Below are 22155 nucleotides of genomic sequence, written 5' to 3'. Positions count from 1 at the left end.
CCCAGTCTAGTCGAGACTACGAAACAGCAGAGTGATTTCGTTGTCGATTTAACGAGTGAACTGGTGAAGAGAAATCGAGAAATTTGAAATTAGAATTGCAGCGCCACCATGTCAGCTGAGATCGACGGTCACGATTCTTCCTCCGATCAGCACCCCTTGCTTCGCCTTCAAGAAATCCTAACTTCAATCTCCAAAGTAAGCGTTCACGTCACCCTCCCTACTTCACTCATTGCCCTGAATATCTTGAAAAACAATAATAATAAACAAATAAAGTAAAGTGAAAGTACACGACCTTATCGTTCTTATTGTATCTCATGATGTTCATAGTTCAAAATACAACTGCACGACGTCATTTAAGCTGAGCTAATCAAATTTAAGAAGCAATTGCACACACGAAGCTGATATTGGAAATTTTCTACCAAACTTGTAGGCATTTGAATGCGGAAATATCAGTCAGTCCGATAACTCTGTCGCAGAACTTGTCAAATTCCTTGATTCAGTTTCAGATTCCATTGAATCAGACTCGAAGAATGCATCTGAAATTCTCGCAGAGATACATGAGTTTCTATGTACTCCTTCACTGGACCAGGTTTTATTTTTATTTATTATTTTTTTTATGTTGAATAAATGTTTTGGTTCGTTTGTGAGATTGTGGGTTTTGTTCGTGTTCTGACAGGCGATAATAGATTCACTGTCATTTGAGTTACCAAAGGCAGTGACGAAGTTTGCTGGGTTGTCCAGTAGCTGTTCAGAGATTGCTAACAGTATCATTGATAAGCTTGTGGCAACATGTAGTCCACGAGACATGCTTTCAATTCTTTGTGAGGTATGCCGTTCAGATGTTTGATGTCAATTCTAGTTGTGCCTTTGTTGATCTTCAAATTTTGATCTTTAGATTCATTGCTTTAGTCCTTCGCTAATTTTGTTATTGATGGATCAGGCATTGGATTCTTCGATTAAAACTATCAAGGAATGTGATTATTTTGTTCCTCTTTTAAGTGGTCTCTTGAAAGGTAACATTTTTTACTAGCTAAGGAAATTTGTTTCTTTGACTAATTAAGTATGTTTGTGTATAGTGTGGATGGACATGTGCTTAAATTTTGGATTTTTGAAATTTTTTTGCAAAGGAACATTTTCTCCTATTGATGATCAATAAGAAAATTGTTAGTTCTTTGATTTTCAGTATTACTTTCCACTCAGAGGCGCCACTTTGAGCAAGCAAAAGTAGCAGTTCCTGTTATTCTTAAGGTTTTAAAGACTGTGTCATTAGAGGAAGATGATGAAAATAGAGAATGTCAGCATTTGTTTGATCAAGCCATAGGCATTGCTGATGCTATCCGTCAAGTTTGCTTGAAATTGGTTTTTGAGGCTTTCATTATTTCATTCTCATATTTTGGGGGCTATTTTAAAGATTTTCTTTGCACTTTCAATCATATTATTATGACCTTTCAATTTTGTCTGTGACAGGAGGGCAGAATGAATGAAAAACTTCGGGCTCTTCTTGGTCTATATGTTCTCCAAATTATGGTGACTCCCCTCTATTGTTTGAGCACTTCTGTTTTTCTATTTACAGCTACTTAGTTTCCTGCATGAACTATATTCATGACCATCTTTATATCTTGTTTAATGTGCATGCGTGTCTTAAGTAAGATACATTTATTATATGCACAGGTCCTTGTTTCAGTCAGCATGGACCATAAATCCCCAAGATGCATTCCTTTGGTGTCACAATTATCAGGCTTCTTGCCATATTGTCATTTATCATATCTTGGTTTAATATCAGGGAATGATGTTGACACTATGACTAGCTTGGTTGTCGGAGGTAAATTCTCGAAGTAACCACAGTTTCACCATCCTAACAAGCTTGAAAAATTTTTACTTGTTCTTACTGTTACGTTTATATTCCGGTGCCCAGACAATGAAGATGATTTTATGAGTTGTTTATCCAATGTTGAACAAGGCGCGTCTCTTTCAGGTTTTGTGTTTTTCACTTACCAATTTTCTTCATTCTTATTATTAGTTTTTCCAAATATTGTTTTTTCATTATTGATCAATTGAAGACCTTTGATTTGGGTTGCTTTTGTGTTTGCCATGTTGATGCAGTGATATGGGGCTCTATGTCTGACCAGGTTGTTCAAGCTGCTGGTGAGGATTTGACTGCTCTCAAGGGTGAACTTCAAAGCAATCAGACAAAAAAGTGGCAAGCCATTGCCATGTTAAAGCACATATTCCCTTCTAGAAAGCTGTCATGGGAATTCAAGAAACATGCTATCGATTTCTTGCTTCATATAACAGATGGAAATAACTACCAGAAAAGTGACAGTGATCATAGTGACTTCGCTTCTAATATGCCTAGTGTCTTTGCAGCTTTGCAGGTAGTCTCATTCATGTTGTGTTCGTATTCTTCCATATCCACCATTATCTCCATTATGATAGTTTTAAAATGAATTTCAGGGTGTTATAATGGTCATCATGTATGCACAAAGTTCAACACTGAGAAAGAATGCTTTTGATGCACTTAAAAGGGTGAGTTTTATGGTGTTTAGAAGGTGCAAAAGTTATCATCCACGTACAAGTTTTATGCAGCATTTGTAGACGTTGAGGGGGGGGGGGGGGGGGGGGGGGTTGGCTTTAACTTACCTTGTTATTTCAACTTTTTATCATGAAGTTTAAAATTTAAATGTATTTGTTTACCTTGCATAATTTACATTATATTCATTTTTCTAGAATTATTATAAAACTTATATCAGTTTGTCACATAAACCAGGTGATTGCTGAGGTTCCATATTCTGAGAAGTTTGATGTTTTAAAAGCTCTGATGACTAATTGTGACTCTTCCTCTATGGTAAACACATTTCAAGTTGGTTACATGATTTACAAAATTGAATTTATTTTCTGAAGTAGTTGCTACAATGGAATGTAGATTGCAGTTCTTCTAGATATTGTCAGACAGGAAGTCCTTAAGGAAAGAAACAAAAGAAAATCAATAGGAAACGAGGAAGTCCAGCAAGGGGAAAATGAAGCATGCCCAAATACATTTTTTTGGCCTGCAGTTGTCCTTGAATTAGTAGATTTAGTTTTGAAGCCCTCAACTGGAGGACCTCCACCCCTTCCAGAGTATGGTGATGCGGTACAGCTTTCACTACTTCAGTTTCTTTTGGTTTTATTTTTGCTGCTTGAAATGCTGTGTTATATATATATATATATTTGGCCATTATTCTTGATTAAAAAAAATTGCTGTCAAGATTTTCTTTTAAATATTTAAGAAACCTGCAATCCTCAGAAAACTTTCATATGGCTTTGTGTGACATATTTGTTAACATGCATCTTAGGTTTCGATTTAATTCCTAACTAGGAGCGATTCTATTATTGAATTTCTTTATTTTCTGCCATGTGCCTCATTTATATCACTGCAGGCTAGTTGAATGCTCATCTTTCTTAACCAAATTTTTTCCTTTTTTTTTCGTTTGCATGACGTGTCTGCTGCTGTGATGGTTCACAGGTTCTATCTGCGCTGAATCTTTACAGATTTGTCTTGCTAATGGAATTGAAAGGTAAATTGAATTTCAAAAGCTTAGGAAGATAAGGTTTCTGATGCTACATGCTATACTTTTTTTTACCATTCACTTGTCTTCTGTGTACGGATGCTTGTTTCTGTTTTAGATAAATCAGTAACTGACACATATTTTATCAATTTGGTGATGTGTGAGTGCAAGAGTAGCGTGTTCTTACCTTTTACAGAGAAAACTGCCCTTTAATCCAACAAACATAGTTACTAATGGCTTGTCATTTTCAATTTTCTAAATATTATTAGAGGAAATATAAAAGTTTGACATTGCGCATATTGGCTGCTTTTTTTTTTTTTTTTTTTAACATGGAACAGAGGAAAACAACAGTGAGGTACTATCAAAGAGCAATTTAAAGAAGGCTTACAATGAGTGGCTTCTGCCTCTTCGAACCTTATTGACAGGCATTGCGGCAGAGAACAAGGATGATTATGATCGATTGGCCGTTGATACAGAATGCACCCTAAACCCTATCGTCTTAGTTTTGTATAGATGTATTGAACTTGTTGAAGACAAATTGAAACAATTTGCCTGACTTCTCTTGTATGTTCAATTTTTTTATGCTTAATTAGTAGATGGGCGTATGTACATCTAAATTTGTACATTAGATTTTGTAATTTTTTATAAACATTAAACTGCTTATATTTAGTGGGTGACATCAAGGTTTTTCCAAAATTTTACGTTATATAAAATGGTGTAGACTGCTCATTAGAAATGCCAAATAAAGCCTGGGCTTGCTATTCGGCCTCAGTTCTTTTCTATCGAGCCACTTGGGCTACTGCTGGCACCATCAATTGCTGAAAGCCTCGAGGCATGGAGACCAAGCAATTATTTTATTTGGAAACAATTGATTTTCTTCACAAGTAGCATCTTTTGTAAAACAACACTTTCCTTGCAATGTTCCATGGAAGATCTTCCGGCAACACATCAAGGCCAGTTTTAATATCATACTCGATTTAAATTGTAAACTGTAAGTAGGTTCTGCTTTAATTGCGTGATTTTATAAAGTCATAAAACTTTCTGCAACGATAACTGATTATATATTAAAAGACAAAGCTCGAAAATGTGTAAATTGATCTAAAGTCTAAAAGAACAAAATTGTAAAATTAGTTTGGAAAGCCTGAGCAGAATTGTCCCAACAGCTGTCTAGCTACAAAGAATGTCGAACAAAAGTTATTTTTCTACATATTTCCGAAACAAGAAGTAATGAGGGGTTACCCCAAAGAATTTCGGAGGAATTGGGAACTTGCTACAACACAAGAACTTCTCTCTTCCTACTACCGGCTCTATGTCTAAACTACCCTCAAAATCTTCTTCACGACTAGTCAGCTTTTCCTTCCAAGAATTTATAATTGAAGAAAAAGCTTTAAGAGTCATATACCTATAAATTTGCTCAAGGTACAATACTTACATTTTGTAGACAGTTCTTTGGCCTCGCCAAACTTCTCCTTGGCAATCAATTTTTTTTTTCCCCAATAAGAAAAGTGGGCCATGCTGCTGTTTCTGCAATACTGTAGCAATGTGGTGTTGGAAAAACAGAATCAATCGATTATATTTGTTTTGTTTTCAACTCATCCCGTATAGAGTCTCAGAGGCAGAATCATCCTCAGCTGGCGTCATATTTAGATCGGGTAGCAAGCAGAGGCTAGAGTGGGCTGGAACAACCTCGTGTGTTTCACAATATTCCAATCGTGGAAGATCAATGATGGCTGACTGAGATGGGAATGTCGAAGAGGCTAATCCATTATCGACATGACTTTCACTCGAGTTCTTTCCGGAATCTAATCCCAAATCAAGCTGCAAATTATAACATTTTCATTAATAAGAGCCACAATCAAGACAAGAAACGGTGAAAGGTTCATAGTGGCGGTGCAAGGCGAGAGGGAAATCACCTTGATTCTTTTCAGGTTCTCATTTTTGGCACTCTGTATCTTATAAGTAGCACGTAGGGTTTCTAATTCCTGTTGAATGATATATGTTAATACAGAGATAAATGAAACATTATTCGAATTTAAATTCAGCAGCAAGAAGCACGATGACCAAACCTTGTTCAAATGTATTCTCTCCTTTAAGAGAAAACCCTCTTCTTCTTTTAGTTGAGCAAATGTCTGGAGCAAAGTTAACAAATTCCAAGATTAAAATAAATCCAAATCCATTCATCATCTAATCACGATGATTTACACAAAGCTCATGAAATGTTTACCTTTTTCTTTCTGGATCTCTTGGTACTGTTGCCAGTGGTTTCATTTGTGGCAGTACCCTGCAATTAATTAACAAAAATGAACCAACGAGCAGATACAAAAACAGTAGGAAAACACAGCTGATTAAAAAAATTAAAAAACAAAAAAGCGCAGGACCCACTCACATTTTAAAGATTGAAGCAAAAACAAAAAGAAAAAGGAATAGGACTCATAACAATTGATAGGCTCAAAGTTTCTGGGGCCCATTAAAATTTCTTGCAAACTACTCGAGACACGCCGATTTAGTTCCGCGGTAACAAGATTCACGACACACGTCTCTAGTTTTTTAATCCAAGCAAAACGAAAACCAATGATGTCGGTACACGTGTACACAATCACTAACGAATAGCCCCCCGTTAACGTCTAATAAAATCGCCCCTCTTCAGAGGCACCAAAAGATAATGCAACTATCAGACGCTACGCTATCGAGAAGAAAACATTGCAACCTTAAACCCGCTAACAGCTGGCAGATTTAGAGCTGTCTATTATTGACTGTGCACTGCAACATAATAAACGCTGCTCCTCCGTTGCGAACACCGCCGTCCGGAACAACAGTAATCCAATAAAATATCGCCACATCATAATAGCCACGTGGTATCACATGAAATATCATTTCTTTATCGCTCACGTGACGCTCACATGACCCCCTCTGCGGAGGCCGGCGCGTAAATGGGTCACTACCTATCCTTCTCCGAACAAAGTTCACCCCCCACCATATCAAAAGTCAAAAAGGGCAAAATGAAAAAAAGAAAAAACAAAAGGTGGGGGGAAAACAGAATAAACTATCTAATCCAACGGCCCCTCATCACAAGTTGATTTATCAAAATCCAGCACCGTCTCACCCGATTATTGCCCCCCTACACGAAACGTATTTTGCGGGAATCTGCCACTAAAACGCAGACCTGAGAAGCTCATAACTCGGCCCCACTAGTAAAACTGTGGTCCACACCAAAAACATTTATGACGATAGAACCCCCTCGCTATGGAGGGTTAAGTCAACAGATTTAGACTTCAAAATGGTAATTTTGGCCACGAGAGACACACTCGAACCAAGATCGTTTCAAATGTGGGAAACTTCTTGGCTACGAAGGTGAGGGGGTGGAGTCGGGGAGTGGCCAATGAATATTTTTCACATCTGACGAAGCTGTCCTTTCTAGAAACGCGTGCAGTTAACAGGATCTAACTAAGCGTGAAGATGGGCGATTTGGTCAATTTAACGCTTGAACAAAGAATGACAGGTGAACGGAAAGAGGCGAGAGGAAAACGCGAGCCACTTTCAAATCAGCCGACCCCACGTGAAGATGACACTGTGCCACAGGGGGAGTTTCGTCCAACTACGTGAAAATACACTCCTTACAAACAAAACGGACGGTTAGCTTAATCCCGTTGATCGGAAAGATCAAATTACCAACTGTTGGATCATTTTAGGTGAAACAAAAAATGTGAGAAAATAAAAAAGTTCTTCCAGATGGACAGATTTAGCCCCATCAGCTATCAGCTGATGACATGTATTTTTCAGACGGAAATGGAATAATATAATCGGCGTAATTCCAATTATCGTGAGAATAAGGCGATTAAGAGGGGGAAAAAGGTCATAGAAGAAAAAGGCCAAAAAAATCATCCTCCGAAACTCCGTGGACTCGCTAAACATAAAACGGAAGGAGTAAATAAACAAAGCCAAAAAGGTCATTTCCGTCAAAAACCAAACATGCGACGCCACGTCACAACGTGACGCTCCAAAAGATCAGGTCACTAGAAGAGAAGAGGAGAAGATAGAGACATGAAGGGAGCAAGAGATACAGAGATGGACAGACCTTAGATCTGACGGCGGAGGTTTGGTGGCGGCTGGTTTCCTCGTCAGCAGTGGCGGAGGGAGAGGCGGCGCCGCCGCTTCCACCACCGCTCCAAGAGAGTGGCGTGGTAGGACTAGCTCTCATACTATTGTTAGCTGAATCAGCTGCATCTTTTCTCCTCATCGAAACGGCGTCACATCTCGAAGACCTCGACCTCCGCTGACGTATCCCCCATCTCAGCGGTACCGCCACTGCCTCCGCCTCAGATTTAACGACGTGATTCGTCTGCTTCTTCAACCTCACCAACAGCTCGACCACCACACTGTCGTCCATCATCGCAGCCCGCACCCACTCGTCCTTCACCATGGCCACCATCATCGAAAAAGATACACCGACTGATTGAATATATAGATATACAAAACTGTATGTATACGTATATAGAGAGATACGAAGAGGGGAGGTTACGAGGAGGGAGGTGGCGAAGAAGAACGAGAGAAAAGTTAGTAAGAGAAAAGAAAGAAAATGACTGAGATGGGCGTTGTGTTGTTTATATATTTGAGGGTTGGTTTTTTTATTTTATTTTATTGGGTTGGTTTTTTTTTTTATTATTTGTTTGTGTGGATGAGTAGATTCCAGTTAATTGGCTTTGTTCTTCCAACCTCGTGCTTTTATAATAGTGTTTAAATTTTAACTTGTTTTTGCCCCTTTTTTAAAGATATTTATAGGAATGGCCCAAAAGTTTAGTCTAATTCATGAAGATGACATAACTTAAACTTTTCTTTTAGTAAAAGAACTGAAATTTAAAATAGAATAATAATATATCTTGCCAAAATTTCGTTTTATGTACAAAGTTGACCTTGTTGTCTAATTTTTTTTCAACTCTTGTAGTCTATGTTATTTTGGAGGTGTACTCTAAGTCTTTAACTATTTTTTTTTTTATGTATCTTAGCAGCAGATGATGTAATTCAAAAAATATAGATATATTACAAAATATAACAAGAGTTGAAATATAAATATTTGCTCTTATTACACATGATTAGCTTTTTCTGCAAAATTAGTCGTTTAAAATTCTTTTAAATACTCATATTTTATTGAAATTAAAAATACTATAATCTCAAAAAATTATATATTGTATTTGATTTTTAAACTTTGTCTCTCGAAATATGATTTTAAATAACAATACCTCTGAATATGATACAGAGTAATAAAACTCATCTATAATGGTCTTTAAGGGGATGATCGTCTGCTACAATCATTAAGCCGTCTACTGTGGTCGAAATTTTATTAACGCCCATCTTACTTAGGGGCATTAATTATTTAATTCAGACTATTTGGTCAAATTTACCCTAATTTTAGGTCGTTTTCCTTCGCGAGTTTCTCTTTCCGTATTTGTCCTTCGTTTTAGAGTGCGGAAGGGTGGGGTCCAGGGTGCCAGGTGGCGCTGACAAACTTGCTTTTGTAAATTTGGGGATAGAGCTTCTAGGGCTTCGTAAACTGATAACCGAACGTCCTTTTGGCAATTTCTTGACCCAATTGAAGAGGTACGGTTCCACTCGTACAGTTCTGTAGCTGCCTGCCAATGAACTGTTGCCATGTCATCCAGTAAAAGATTGGGTTATTTGACGTTTCTCTATAGCCCATCGAATTTGATACTTTTTTTTGTACACTTATTAGGGAGTATTATGACCGCGTCCCAGTAATAAATATCCGGAAGGATTTTTAGATATTATATAAATAAATTTAACTCTCCATGTGTGTATATTCCCCCCGATTTGAGGTTAATACGATAATTAATACTTAACTTAAGCCACCGCGAGCGAAGGTAACTGAAAACTTAAAAGAGAAGAATTTAGAATAATAATTTAAAAATAAATTATTATCATTTTACTACTTCAAAACTTATCAAATATTAAATAATTACAACAAGTATTATCATCTATCATTTTTTTTATTATATCTTTATAAAAATATCATTTTACTACTTTTTCGTTATAACAAATATTATTTTACTATTTTTCTGTTACAACTGTTAATTGACTCGTTAATTGACTAACAAAATACTAAATTTACCCTTCATGATTAAAAAAAATAAGCTTCATTCAAAAATAAGAAGACAAATTTATTTTATAAATAAGCTTCATTTCCATAATTCCAACGAAAAAAATTATGTTGGTATTTTATATCTATTTTAATAAATATATTACAAATTTATTTTGTAAATAAGTTTCAAGTAATTTTTTTATCATAAAGGGTGAAATTAATATTTTGTTAGTCAACTAATTGATCAACTAACGGTTATAATAAAAAAGTAGTAAAATAATATTTTTATAAAAATACAGTAGGAAAATTATAAGAGACAATACTTATTGTAATCATTTGATATTTGACAATTTTTAAAATAATAAAATAATAATAACCCATCTAAAAATTAAACTCTTAAATTAAGAAACAAAACTTAGTGTTAAAAAAAGGAACAGTGTAGACTCTTATATAATTCTCAGTCAAATAAATTGGCTCGGTACGCACGCTCTTGTCGCTGCCAAAAGGTATATTCCCGTTGTTTAACATGCGTAGAACAACTTTACGGGTATGAGAATTTTGTACGCGAGTTCGTCCGTATGAATCACATTTTTCTAATTATTAAAATTTTGATTTTTGATTCAAGTTTGGCAAACTCACCTCTTGGTCAGAAGTTGGATTTCCAAATAATCTGACGATATTTTCTTACTGTAAAAAAAATTGGACCTATGCTACTCCACCATTATGGCAACATTATTTTGAGAGCATTGCTACTTGAGCGGCAGTAAAGCAATCGGAAAATACAAATATATATATATATATCGACATTATGTATATTACAGTAACATTATGATATATTATTGTGGGGAAACCTGTAGTGCAATTGTAGTACCGTGCCATAGTTGTATCCAGCAACATTGTGATATATTATTGTGGGGAAAACTGTAGTGCAACTGTAGTACCGTGTCATAGTTGTATCCAGCGGTTGGATGCTAATGGACCCCACCAATTCAAGTGCATCCAACGGCTGAATGTAATTGTGTCACGGTACCATAATTACACCGTAGCCTGATCCTACTATTGTTCATATTATTAACGTTTTTGTCTTACGATAGTTCAAAATAACATTTTCTTCATTTTAATTTACACACTCTTATCTTTAAATATTATATTGAAATATCCTAATATAAAAACCTGAAAGTGACCATCCTTATTTTGAAGAATGAAATTTCTCCATCAGTCCTTTCACCTTTCATTCTTCAATACTCACTATAAGATCATGCAGAATGACCTCGGAATTTTTTTTTTAAAGGTCAATTTTCTTAATCTCTCATCTCTCTATTCAAATTTAGATAATTAATTAAATAAAAGACTCCTGGAAGCATAAGCTCAAGTAATTAAACTGTAAATGTCTGGTTAAAAAAAAATTCAAAGAGTTCAAAAAATTAAGAGACAAAATACAAAACCGGCGATAGGAGAAAGAAACAATATAGTCATATGATGAGCATGAGAAATTATTGTCAAGTTGTCAGTCCCCTTCGTTAACAACTATATCCAAGTTAACATGTTTTATATGTAAATAAAATTAATTAATTTAACACTTGCATATATCAATAGACAATTATTTCCAACCCTCCATTAACAGAGCCGGATAGTAAAGGTAAATTGATAGGATAGAAAAACACTAAATATTTTTTTAGTATTGGAGCAAAGTAGTGCAATTAAGTTATGTTCTAATTGAAATGTGATTAGCTCTTGTTCTAATTTTTAACTTTAAACGAATTAAATAGCACTCTAATCAATTCTACAAGGGATATTTTAATAGATAATCACAAAGGAAAGAAGTATTTTTTTCAATAAGTAAAAGTTGAAGTTATGAAAACAAAATCTCTCTATTTATATTAAAGTGAACTTACTTTCCCACGTTAACTTAAGAAGGGAAATTAAATCACAATTACAATAAAAATAAAATATTAAAATATACAATATAATTGGCTCTAATTAAAATAAAAAAATCAAGAACTCGAATAGCAAATTTCGAGATCCTAAAACATATTAAGTACGGATGGCAATTGTGCCCATAAACCCACAAATCCAGCCAAACCCGCCCGCTGCGGATAATTTTGCCGGTTGCGGGCGGGTCTGATATTACAAATTGAAACCCGTACTTGAATGCGGGTGGGTTTAGTATTAGCTCAATATCCGGCGGATATCCGCTAGACCCGCAACATTTTTTTAACTATTTTTAATTGAAAAAATTTAAACCTAAAAATATATAAAGAAAATAATGCAATTATGCAAAGTGCCAAATAACCAAAGTGTTTTTGTATGAACTATTTTTCTTTAACTTAATGCATGAATTAAGTTAAATTTTTTTTCGGATTAATTTTTGAAAAGTATTATTCTTTAAAAAATATTAATTTTCATCATTAATGTAGGCATCATGTTGGATAAGTGCTGATGATGGTGAATGAAATGAAGATCTTCTCTTGGAGCTTGTGTTGAATGATACTATGAAATGTAATTGTTATTTTTAGATACTAGTTTGTGATTTTTTTAAATGGATTTGTGTATTTTATACTTAAATTTAAGAATTTGTGTTGGATTGATGTTGAAATTTTAACTTTTCATTTACATTGGTTAAATTTAAAATTGAGTATGTTATGTGGAATTTAAAATTATTATGGTAAATTTATATATTGAATATTTGTGATTTTAAATATATAAACTTGTAAAAAATCCACCGGATACCATTGTAGATTTAGTAATTATCAAAACCCGCAGCAGGTGAGTTTTCTTAAAAAAATTAAAACCTGGTGCGGGTTGCAGATAAATTTAATAATTTAAATTTTGTATGAATTTAAATTTAATAATGACAAACCTGATTGTCATCCCTAATATTAAAACTCACCAATTACCACCGAAACTGTGCTAACAATTGGACCATATCTGTTTTATGGAAGTTTAAAATGAATAATAAATGAAGCCCACGCCTAAAAAAATACTCCATCAGCTAAATGACTCCTGATCACGTGCTTGGCCTGTTCAATGGTTTTTCCAATTCACATTGAAAAGCTCCACACGCAGCACAATTAGCAAAAGCAAAGCGTGGGTGACACAGCCCTCTGCCTTTCGGCAACGTCATCTCTATTCAGACCCACACACCAAAAAGTAAACACAACACTCGGCACTGAAATGTTTTTTGCTTTTTGTTCTTTTTTTTTCATGCCCGCAAGTCCATTTTACAAAAGTGAAAACCAAAGTGGCCCGAACTAAAGGGGACTTGGGGTGTCAGTTTCTAAAGCATTATAGCTACCATTATACATCGTGCTTTCCTTTCTCATAAATAACATCAATAATGCGGTATCTCGGCTCTCAGCCCTGAAATTTCCCAATTTTAGCAGATTCTCATTGGAGCTTTTGTCGTAAGGAATGCTGTGAAAATTTCGCACCCACAGTTATAACAAACGTGTCCGTAATTGGGTGGGTATTTACGAGTATAGATCCAAAAAAGTACAGTTCTTGACAGGAAAAATAAAAGTTATGAGAGCCGCTTGCCTCGTAGATGTTTAGATTCATTATAGAGGAGAATCATAATTTTGCAGGACCCGAGAACACACTGTTTTAGGCCCAATAATTGACACCACCAATAATATTCACGAGCTAAGGGTGAGCCTTGCTTCAGAGCTTATATATAAGAAGCAGCAATATTTAAACATCATCATCAATAGCAGCCACACACACTGGAGTAATGCTAAGTTGGTGAGCGTACTCTACCCAATTCAATATATCCAACGACAGAGAAAATTATTTCTGGGAGCGGATGCAAACCAATCTAGGTATTTCGCCACAAATGCACAAAGCAGACAGAAGTTGTGGCCATCAAGTGATTCTTAAAAGACTCTGAAGACGAAAACAATCTAAACATGAAACAGCTTAACTACAATATACAGAGTTACCTGTACATGTGCATAAAATACTATCAGTTTTGTTAGAACTCGCACTTGGATTTCAAGATTTGATACAGTTATCATAGTTCTCTGAAAAATTTTATGTGATAATATAGATAATGAACAGAGATGCACAATTCCAATCTCCAATCAAGAAATAATATTTGGAATCCAAATCAAAGCCAATGCAATTAAAACAATTGGTCTGATTGACAGATGGAGGGTAGCAAGATTTTAGACATAGCATAAGTGACTCAAGTACAAACTAGAACTTAGATCCACAATTTCAGGAGCAAGCATTTATGGATCAAGTGGACCCCGAGAGAGGTCAACAACAATATGATAAGTTAGTTATAAGAAGGTCACTCAACATCAACTGAAGATAACCAAAAAAAACAATGGAAAAAACAAACATCACCAGAGAGTCTGCTTTTCTGGATTCTAACTTGGAAAGTTATGCTATTATAGTAGACTAATAAAACAGAGAAAAAAACAATGGTATATCAGTTCAAAGACCTCTGGATGCTCAGGCCGATCTGATGTGTTTCCAGGAGTTACAGCTGCAGTCAAAGAGTCTGAAGAGCAAAAAGCATCACCACAGAGAGCGAGAGAGAACAGCACCACCCCCATATAAATTTACAAAAGATAGGGAAAAGTTGAAATGCACTACTTGAACCACAGTGTTAACAATTAACAGACAAAAAGGTTCAAAACAACTGACCCTGGTAAATTTCCCCACTTGAAAGTCATCATCTGCTCTCATTCGTTCCCACTGCATTAAAAAGGTAATATGCTGCTGCAATAAAAGTTTCCACCCGGTCAACTTATGCTTGTCCATAGCAGAAGCTAAGCACACTTATAAAACAAGGGGGAAAAAAGAAATAATTGATTTGCAGTGAGACAGAAGAAGAGAATAAAATTCTAAAATTTGTCTACCTGCCAAATTATATGCATACCAGCTGGCATTTTACCAGCTTCTCCCATTGAAAACAACCAGAAACAGAAAAATGCTATCAACATTAGTGAATCACTAGTCCTCTTTCATAAACACAATACGATATCATCATATAGATGATGTTTCTTTCACCTTTCTGCACACAATCTGTCAGTCGAGAAAAAAGAAACCTAAGTTTTACGGTGAAATGAAAAATAGATTTTTCCGGACACAAACTGAAAAGATAATATTTCTTTCACCTTTCTTAAGTTCACGAGTACCAGTTTAAATTCAATCAAAAGCATAAATAGGCCCACCAAGTGAGCTCCAGACAGTTTCTGTATTTGCCAAGGCTGTAGTTTTCACAATCTCTTCCAGAAGCAGCAATTTTAACCGGACAGCTGAATTAGAAAACTAAGTTTTCTGAGCGTCTGCTCTTTTACAGGAACAGAGTAGTTAGCAATCTGTAGGTCGCAATAGCAGTTCACCAGTAACATGCAACAAAAAGCAAACTGCCTGCTCCCCATAAATTGCCGTAAAATGAAATCACCAATACTTGGAAACATAAACAAATTGGATATGCAAATGCTAAGTACAGCACACCGAGCCAGTTTTTGGATTCATAAGATTTGCAATCCCTCGATGACGACAGCATTTTAGAAGAACTAATTACTTCAACAAGCCTGTTCATACTTTTCTTAGTAAATTTGGTTTGAAGACATGGCGCCCAATGATATTGTAACTTCCAGGAAGCGCCCAAAACCTTGTTGCTCAACAAGCCTGTTTCTGCTTTTCATAAATACCACAGCTGGCATTCTCATCCGCTCGTGGCCGAAGTTATTCAACAATAACTTCAGATATTCTCATTTTAAGAATTGGGTTTGATATTTACCTTCACCAGGTGAGAAAATTACAATACAAAAAAGACTGAATAGGGTCATACTGTGATTTTGCAACTGGGAAAATTACCTGATCACCAGCTGCCGCAACAAAAATTCGACCTCCTAGCGTAACGGAGATTTCATCAAGAGCAAGACCATATCTAATCAAGGGTAGTGCGAAAATGAACATTCAAAATTTATGGAGGCCATGAAACCAAATACTGCCTCTGTTGATGGCAAAAAAAAATCCATCTCTCATTACTTTTACTACAAACTGTTCCATCACAAATTTAAAATTCCGTTCACTATGTAAATCAAATCAATCCACTTACTACACCATCAAATAGAATAAAGCATAACGAAGAAACCACTATAAAACATAAATTTTTATTAAGGAGAGCAAAGCAAGTACAGCTTACTACACCATCAAAGAGAGGTACAAACCAGTAACCCCCAACAGGATAATAATAAAATCACAGACATATAATACCTATAATTTCATCATATGACATGTTAATTAAAATAAACATAAGACTTGAAAAAAAAAACAATAAAACCACCAAGTACACCAAACTTAAAGAAGAACAAGACCACCTATCAATATCCCAGAGCTGAACCCTAATTTAAAACTATACATTAAAATTCTAAATTAACACTACTACTGCTATTACAGCTTAAAGCTAAACACTAGTCAGTACCCAGGTTGGAGTCAGCCAATTCGATCTTCATCATCCCCTTGAAAAAATAAGGGATAAGATCGTTAATCAGAAGACCCCAAACTAAAAAACAAACAAAGCCCACGAAACTTTTATTTCACTTTTCACTTCCAACTTCACAACAAGTCAAGCTTCAGAATCCTCCTCAGATCAGTCGTTGCGTCGTCGTTTTTGACGGTGACAGTCTTCTTCGTGAAGAAAGCTGGGAGAGGAAGCGAGCTCGGCGGAGGGGAGGTGATGCAAGCAGACCCCGCATAGAACGAGGCAACTCCGACTCGGCTCTTTGAATCGGTGAGACGGATCTGAGTTGGAACCGACTCCGGATCCGGACCCAACCGCTCGGTGGAACCTAGATCCGGGTCTTGAATTTGACTTTGACCTTTCTTCTCGACGGATTTTTTCACTGGTGGTGCCTGAAACGGCGCCGTTGAGGTGAGCTCCTCGCCGCGTTTTAGGATCTTGACTTGACCCATCACGAGGTTGGTTTTGGCAGAGGTTTTCTGTGGCGGGCCCGCCGCAGCGGCGCGTGATTGAGGCCGTGGTGGCGGTGGGCTGCGTTTCCTGCGGTTCGCGTGCGCACGGTTCACCGTACGGTTAGGATTATAAGCGTGTTTGGGGAATTTCATCTGCGGAGATGAAATTAAGGTTTCTTTAGGGAATTTACTGAATCTGTTATCTTTTAAACAATCTTGAGGATTTAGAACTGCGACCGTCATTTTTTCTGAAAAACGATTCGTAAATCGAAAATCAGAAAACTAAACGAATGAAAAATTTTAAGAGAGAAGGACGAGAGATTTGGGATTTATCTAACAGAGAGTAGAAAATATCAAATCAAACGCAGCGTTTTGGAAGAAGAGAAGGAAGAATAACAATGAGATATAGTTTCAAAGGAAGGAATTAGGGTTAGAAGCGAGGAAATTGACGAGTTTTTGTTAGAGAAGAGGGGGCTGATTTTATAGGGGAAAAGAAAGCGTGGCAAGGCGGTGATAAGGATGTGAAGAATAATCACTCTCATTTATTGTCCGTGTGTTACACGGTTTGATTGTTTCCTGTTATTTGCCAAGATCGAACGGAAAGTAAATTCAAATTGGTTTGAAATTTGAGTCGGTTCAATATTATTATTATTATTATTATTATTATTATGGATTTTGCTATGTTACATTGAATGTACCATACACAATCAACAAGAACCACACAATTATATGGGTCCTATAATTTATGTGGTTCTTATGAGTTGTGTATGGTACATTCAATGTGACATAGGGACTCCCTATTATTATTATTATTATTTTGAGAAGTCAATTTTATTAATATTGATCATATTACATGCGGATTATTTGTTACGAATTAATTATTTTTAAATCACTTCTTACTTTTAAAAATTTTAAGTTATTTCATTTTTGTTCAAAAGTTAAAAAAATAGGGGAGAGTTGATGAATTTTTTTGGTTTCTTTAATATAAATAAAAAAATGATGTTTTTAAAAATATGTAAAGTAATTTAAAAGTAGTCAATTCACGAACATGTAATTTAAAATTTAACCTACATTATAATATCTAGTGTAGCATTCAATTTTAAGACAATTGAGTAATGAAATATTATAATTTTTTATTTAGGTGTAAAATAGTATCAACTAAGCGAGGTAGGGAGAAAAAAACTATGAACTACTATATAAATTAATAATAATTTTATCAACGAGTTTTGTAAAATTAGATCATATATTATTATGAAAAATCAACTCAAATGTTATTCATTATAGATAAATATTTTATCTAAAATTTCATCAAAATTTGATAATTGTACTATTGAAAATATTTTACAGCATGAATATTTATATTAATAGTTTTAGTGTATGAATAATTCAAGTGTCAACATATTTTAACAAATATTGAGGTCATCTATCTATTTATGGCTTGAAAATCTATAATGATCCTATTAATCATACTGGGAAAAGGCAAGTAAATAATGCGCAATTAAAGTTTGGATAAATCGTCAGTGCTGGTGAGAAAAAAAAAAAAAATTGGCGGTCCGGTGTTCACACTGAAGGGGGCGCGCGTAGGCAAGTGGTTGTTGGATGATAGACCCCACAAAACCTCGGTTGTGAAGACTAGTTATCTGACGTGGGTACGAAACAACCGGTGAGATAATTATCAACGCCCTTACTTCTTTGCCCCTGCTTTTGATTGGAATTACAATAGGCCATCTCAGACACCATTTTCTTCTTTGTTCAATTACTAAATTAACCTTTTTCTTCTCATACGCCAGTCAACAAATGGATCCTCGCTGTGGCTTGGTTGTATTTCCACTTTGGTTTGTACTTTGTAGGGGAAGGGAAATCAAGTAATCAACTATTTTTGTTTTTTTGACTCGTGCCGTAGAATTAGACTATTTATTTAAAGAGTAGGGATACAGTTATAAATTTTTATATAAATTGAAATTTTTATATAAATTGATGTGGCATGATAAGATTAGTTGAATTAAATATCACTTAACCTATATAATTTATTTTTATTAATTTATATTTTTATTTAACTAATAAATTAATATCACGTCAGTTTGTACAAAATAAATTTATATAAGAATTTGTAATTATATCATTATTCTTATTTAAATGGGTAAATACGAATATTACCATACCTCTTCTTTTTGCCTTTTTTTGACAGCTCACCTTATTCTCTTCTCTATTTATATTTTATAGTTTATTAAAGTAATTTCTTTTTCCTCTTTCTTCAACCACCCCTCACCTAGTCACCTCTACATTCATCCGAATTTTTTTTCCATTTTCAATTAAACCTCTAAGGCTGTAACCAATCAATTGCAATCAATAAGAGACAATTTGACATTTTCATTGAAACTAATTCTTTCTTGCCCTAAAATTCATTTGCTCTTTATCACATAAGCAATAATGAATTAAATATTTTATATAAAAAAAATCACATAAATATATTTTTGTACCCACACTCTATTCATCATGCAATGAAATTTAGGTGTAAGTAAATTAAATATTTTTTTAATGTTTCATTATGTGTCTTCTTCCCCTCTTCTCCTCTTATTCGTCTCTCTATTTTCTCTTTGAATAATCTAACTCTAGGACTTTTCAATAATTAATTTATTATTATTGTTATTATTATTATTTATGTCAATGAGCTTGTTCTTTTTAGGCATAAGAATATTTTACAAAAATTTTGTAAACTTTAAATTTTTCTAAATTTTCATAAAACAACAGAGATTGTCACTATTAATAAACAAATAAACACATCCATATCCTTAAAATTACTTTTGTATCAAATCCAACTGGCGATAGCACAAAAAGACAAAAAGAGGGGTATGGTGTATAAGCCGAATAAAAATAAGATACAATGTAGTGCTCTTGGCACTTTCTAAAAATCAAACTCCACTTTTTAGGATATCCCGTTCAAAAAATTATTAAAATTACAAGACTTCTAATTATACTTATTTTAATTCTAAAGATAACTCTACACTTAAAAAAGAACCAATAAAACAAAATTAAAGATAACTCTTTTCTCTCTTTAGAAACGTCTCCATATTTTTCTCTCTTTGTATATCCACATTTTTCAAACTATCACTTGTTTTTTTGAGCTGTGATTTATTCAATTATTTTGTATTTTTTTAATGACACTTATTTAGTTAGTTTTAATATTGATTAATTGAAAGTCTATTTAATAAGACTTTTTTTGTCTTTTGAAAAAAAAAAGAAGAAGAAAAGAAAAATGAAGAAGAAGAAGAAGAAGAAGACTTCCTAAATTTTTGGGGCATTGAAGTTAAATGGTTTGAAACGATATCTTGTTTCAATTATTATTCTAATTGAAGATTAAAATTGTATATGCAAATAAATAGGGGTTCATTATAAATTTTTAGGGTTTTAAAAGGTATACGCTTATAATTAAAATTCAAAACCCAAGATATAAATGCCAATTACAAGCCAAACACATAAAATATAATAATAAACTTCCAACTACATGCGAGGGTTGAACCTCCACCTTTAAAAATTTGAACGACGGTTGCATATATATTATACTATTAATTTTACATCATATCATTATTTTTTTTTTATTCCTTGAACACTTAATATAATGTAATATTTTTGACTTATATTTATGAAATGATCAAATATGATAAAATTTCCATCAAGAAGTGGTTTACATAGGTCGGGATGAACTGTCCAAAAAGGATAATTTAACTGAAGTAAGGGCGTAGAAAATTGAGTATTTCTTATTTGCAACCCTTTTTTTGTAGTTAAAGTATTTATAACTAATTTATTGCACACACTGAATATGAATGAGATGTTGACACATTATGTGTGTTGATCAGTAATTATTATGAAATATAATCACTACTAAATATTATGAGATATCAAATGATTATTAGGCATCGGGCGCGTGTGACACATACATTAATATTTATTAAATACTTTAAAATTGAGGAGGAATACAATAGTTAAAAATGAAAACTAAACTTTAATACATAGAATTATTCATTCAAAGCACAATAAGTTTGATTTTCTAGCTCAATTCTCACTAGCTGTATCACATAGTAGATTTATTTTTACGATTTGCACGAGTAGATTTGTAGACAAATTTAATTTTCATCTTTAGTATCGCGATAAAAAAAAAAAAAAAAAAAAAACAGGTCGAAACATCTTTAGCTTTAATATAAACATTGTAATATAAAATAAAATAATAATAAAAAATTTAAACATTAAAAAAAGAAATTGTATTGGATTGCATAGATCTCAATGATATCGAGAGATCCTAATTTTCTGTTCAAACGACATGACTCATCACCTGAATACATGATAAAGATAAAGACAGATTTGTTTAAAGTATAAGGACCTTTATTAGAAAATCAGGAAACCCAAAAAATTATAAAGTAACTCTCACGTTAAAAGGACATCAAAGGGTTCACAAACTTCGAAAAAGTTGACGCTTGCCGTTGATTGACTAACACGTACCCAAAGTAACCATGCATCCCGAAATACACGTGATATAGGGTCGTTTCTGTAATTAATGGAAAAGGCAGTGGCAATTTCGAAGGAGGGATGGGTCCTGGAAATAGAAAACAGCTGGTACAGAACTATAAGTACACGTGGCTTAATTGGATAGGGGTGACGTAGACTTCGACGAATACGTGTTCGGGACTCGGTCAAGTGTCAACCGACCTTCGTCGAGCAAGTTGCTGTATTTTGTACGAACCGGCAACAGCATCCTCTCACTTAATATAATAATTAAAAAATGGGATGACATCTCCGCCCCTCAAATTTTATAATCCACCCCTATTTTAAAAATTAATTATAAAATATTACGTTATTTTTAATAAATTTAAACAAATGCCCAATTAAATCCTTATTTATATAATTATTAAACTCCAATTAAAACTAACAAAATCTAACTAAACGTACTCATAACATGATATTTTATGAAATTCATTGATTATGAGAAGGATTTAATTGATTAATTGTATATAATTTATTTTAAAAAAATTGTATATAATTTTCTCCTATTTTAAAATTAAAAAATAATGTAAATTTTTTTAAAATAAAATTTTGGAATGAATGAATTTACATATATCGTGGGGTGGAAATATCTCCACAAAAAAAATATTTTAATGGTCCATTATTTTTTATCTTACGTTATTTTTAATGTTTTTTTAAACAAGAGCATAGTTGAGAATTTGTATTTAAAAAGGTATCACACGCGCGCGCGCGCATGTCTATGTATATGTATATATGAAATGACTAGAATTTTATTTTTCTTCCCGAAGTTAAAATAATCATCTCAAGTTCAATTTCAATACAATATCACGATTTAAGTCTATGTTTTGATTCATGAAAAACTTTATGATTCTTTTCTTTCACAATTCTCTCAAACAAATGCTTAACTAATTTCTAATCGTATTGTTAGTAAAGAAATCTTATAAATGTAAATTGAGGTTTAACGTTTTTTTAAGAAAAATCCTCATAATTAGTACCTTCCCTTAAAATAATTTCAGTCCACCTAAAAATAAAATCCTAATTTCGCCCTAGCCCACACTTATAAAT

At 34.0% G+C, this 22155-nt stretch overlaps 3 protein-coding genes across 4 annotated transcripts; 1 reads left to right on the top strand and 2 right to left on the bottom strand.

Moving 5' to 3' along the window:
- Nucleotides 1–4222, top strand: LOC102615925 (aberrant root formation protein 4). Of its 2 annotated transcripts, none has more exons than XM_052436790.1 (14): nucleotides 1–195; nucleotides 431–589; nucleotides 677–826; nucleotides 941–1013; nucleotides 1184–1359; nucleotides 1468–1527; nucleotides 1672–1822; nucleotides 1916–1975; nucleotides 2104–2375; nucleotides 2455–2526; nucleotides 2768–2845; nucleotides 2924–3130; nucleotides 3503–3554; nucleotides 3884–4222. In XM_052436790.1, the coding sequence occupies exons 1-14, from the start codon at nucleotides 109–111 to the stop codon at nucleotides 4099–4101; spliced, it is 1815 nt and encodes a 604-aa protein (XP_052292750.1). In that variant the 5' UTR covers nucleotides 1–108; the 3' UTR covers nucleotides 4102–4222. The 2 variants fall into 2 exon arrangements, with proteins under 2 accessions (XP_052292750.1, XP_052292752.1); XM_052436792.1 differs by having other exon boundaries at nucleotides 36–195; nucleotides 328–589.
- A 429-nt stretch (nucleotides 4223–4651) lies between these two features.
- Nucleotides 4652–8241, bottom strand: LOC102616407 (hypothetical protein). Its single transcript, XM_006483372.3, has 5 exons — nucleotides 7621–8241; nucleotides 5770–5826; nucleotides 5612–5674; nucleotides 5459–5527; nucleotides 4652–5363 (listed from the first exon to the last, which is right to left on the bottom strand). Exons 1-5 carry the CDS (start codon nucleotides 7975–7977, stop codon nucleotides 5133–5135), a joined length of 777 nt encoding a protein of 258 aa, XP_006483435.1. The 5' UTR covers nucleotides 7978–8241; the 3' UTR covers nucleotides 4652–5132.
- A 7513-nt stretch (nucleotides 8242–15754) lies between these two features.
- Nucleotides 15755–17036, bottom strand: LOC102616696 (hypothetical protein). The gene has a single exon (XM_006483373.4). The coding sequence runs from the start codon at nucleotides 16813–16815 to the stop codon at nucleotides 16216–16218; it is 600 nt and encodes a 199-aa protein (XP_006483436.1). The 5' UTR covers nucleotides 16816–17036; the 3' UTR covers nucleotides 15755–16215.
- Nucleotides 17037–22155: the final 5119 nt, after the last annotated feature.

Source organism: Citrus sinensis, chromosome 1 (assembly GCF_022201045.2).
Source record: "Citrus sinensis cultivar Valencia sweet orange chromosome 1, DVS_A1.0, whole genome shotgun sequence".
In the NCBI taxonomy this organism is placed as follows: domain Eukaryota; kingdom Viridiplantae; phylum Streptophyta; class Magnoliopsida; order Sapindales; family Rutaceae; genus Citrus; species Citrus sinensis.
The sequence above is the reverse complement of the archived record's forward strand: the minus strand, read 5'-3'. Positions and strand labels throughout refer to the sequence as shown.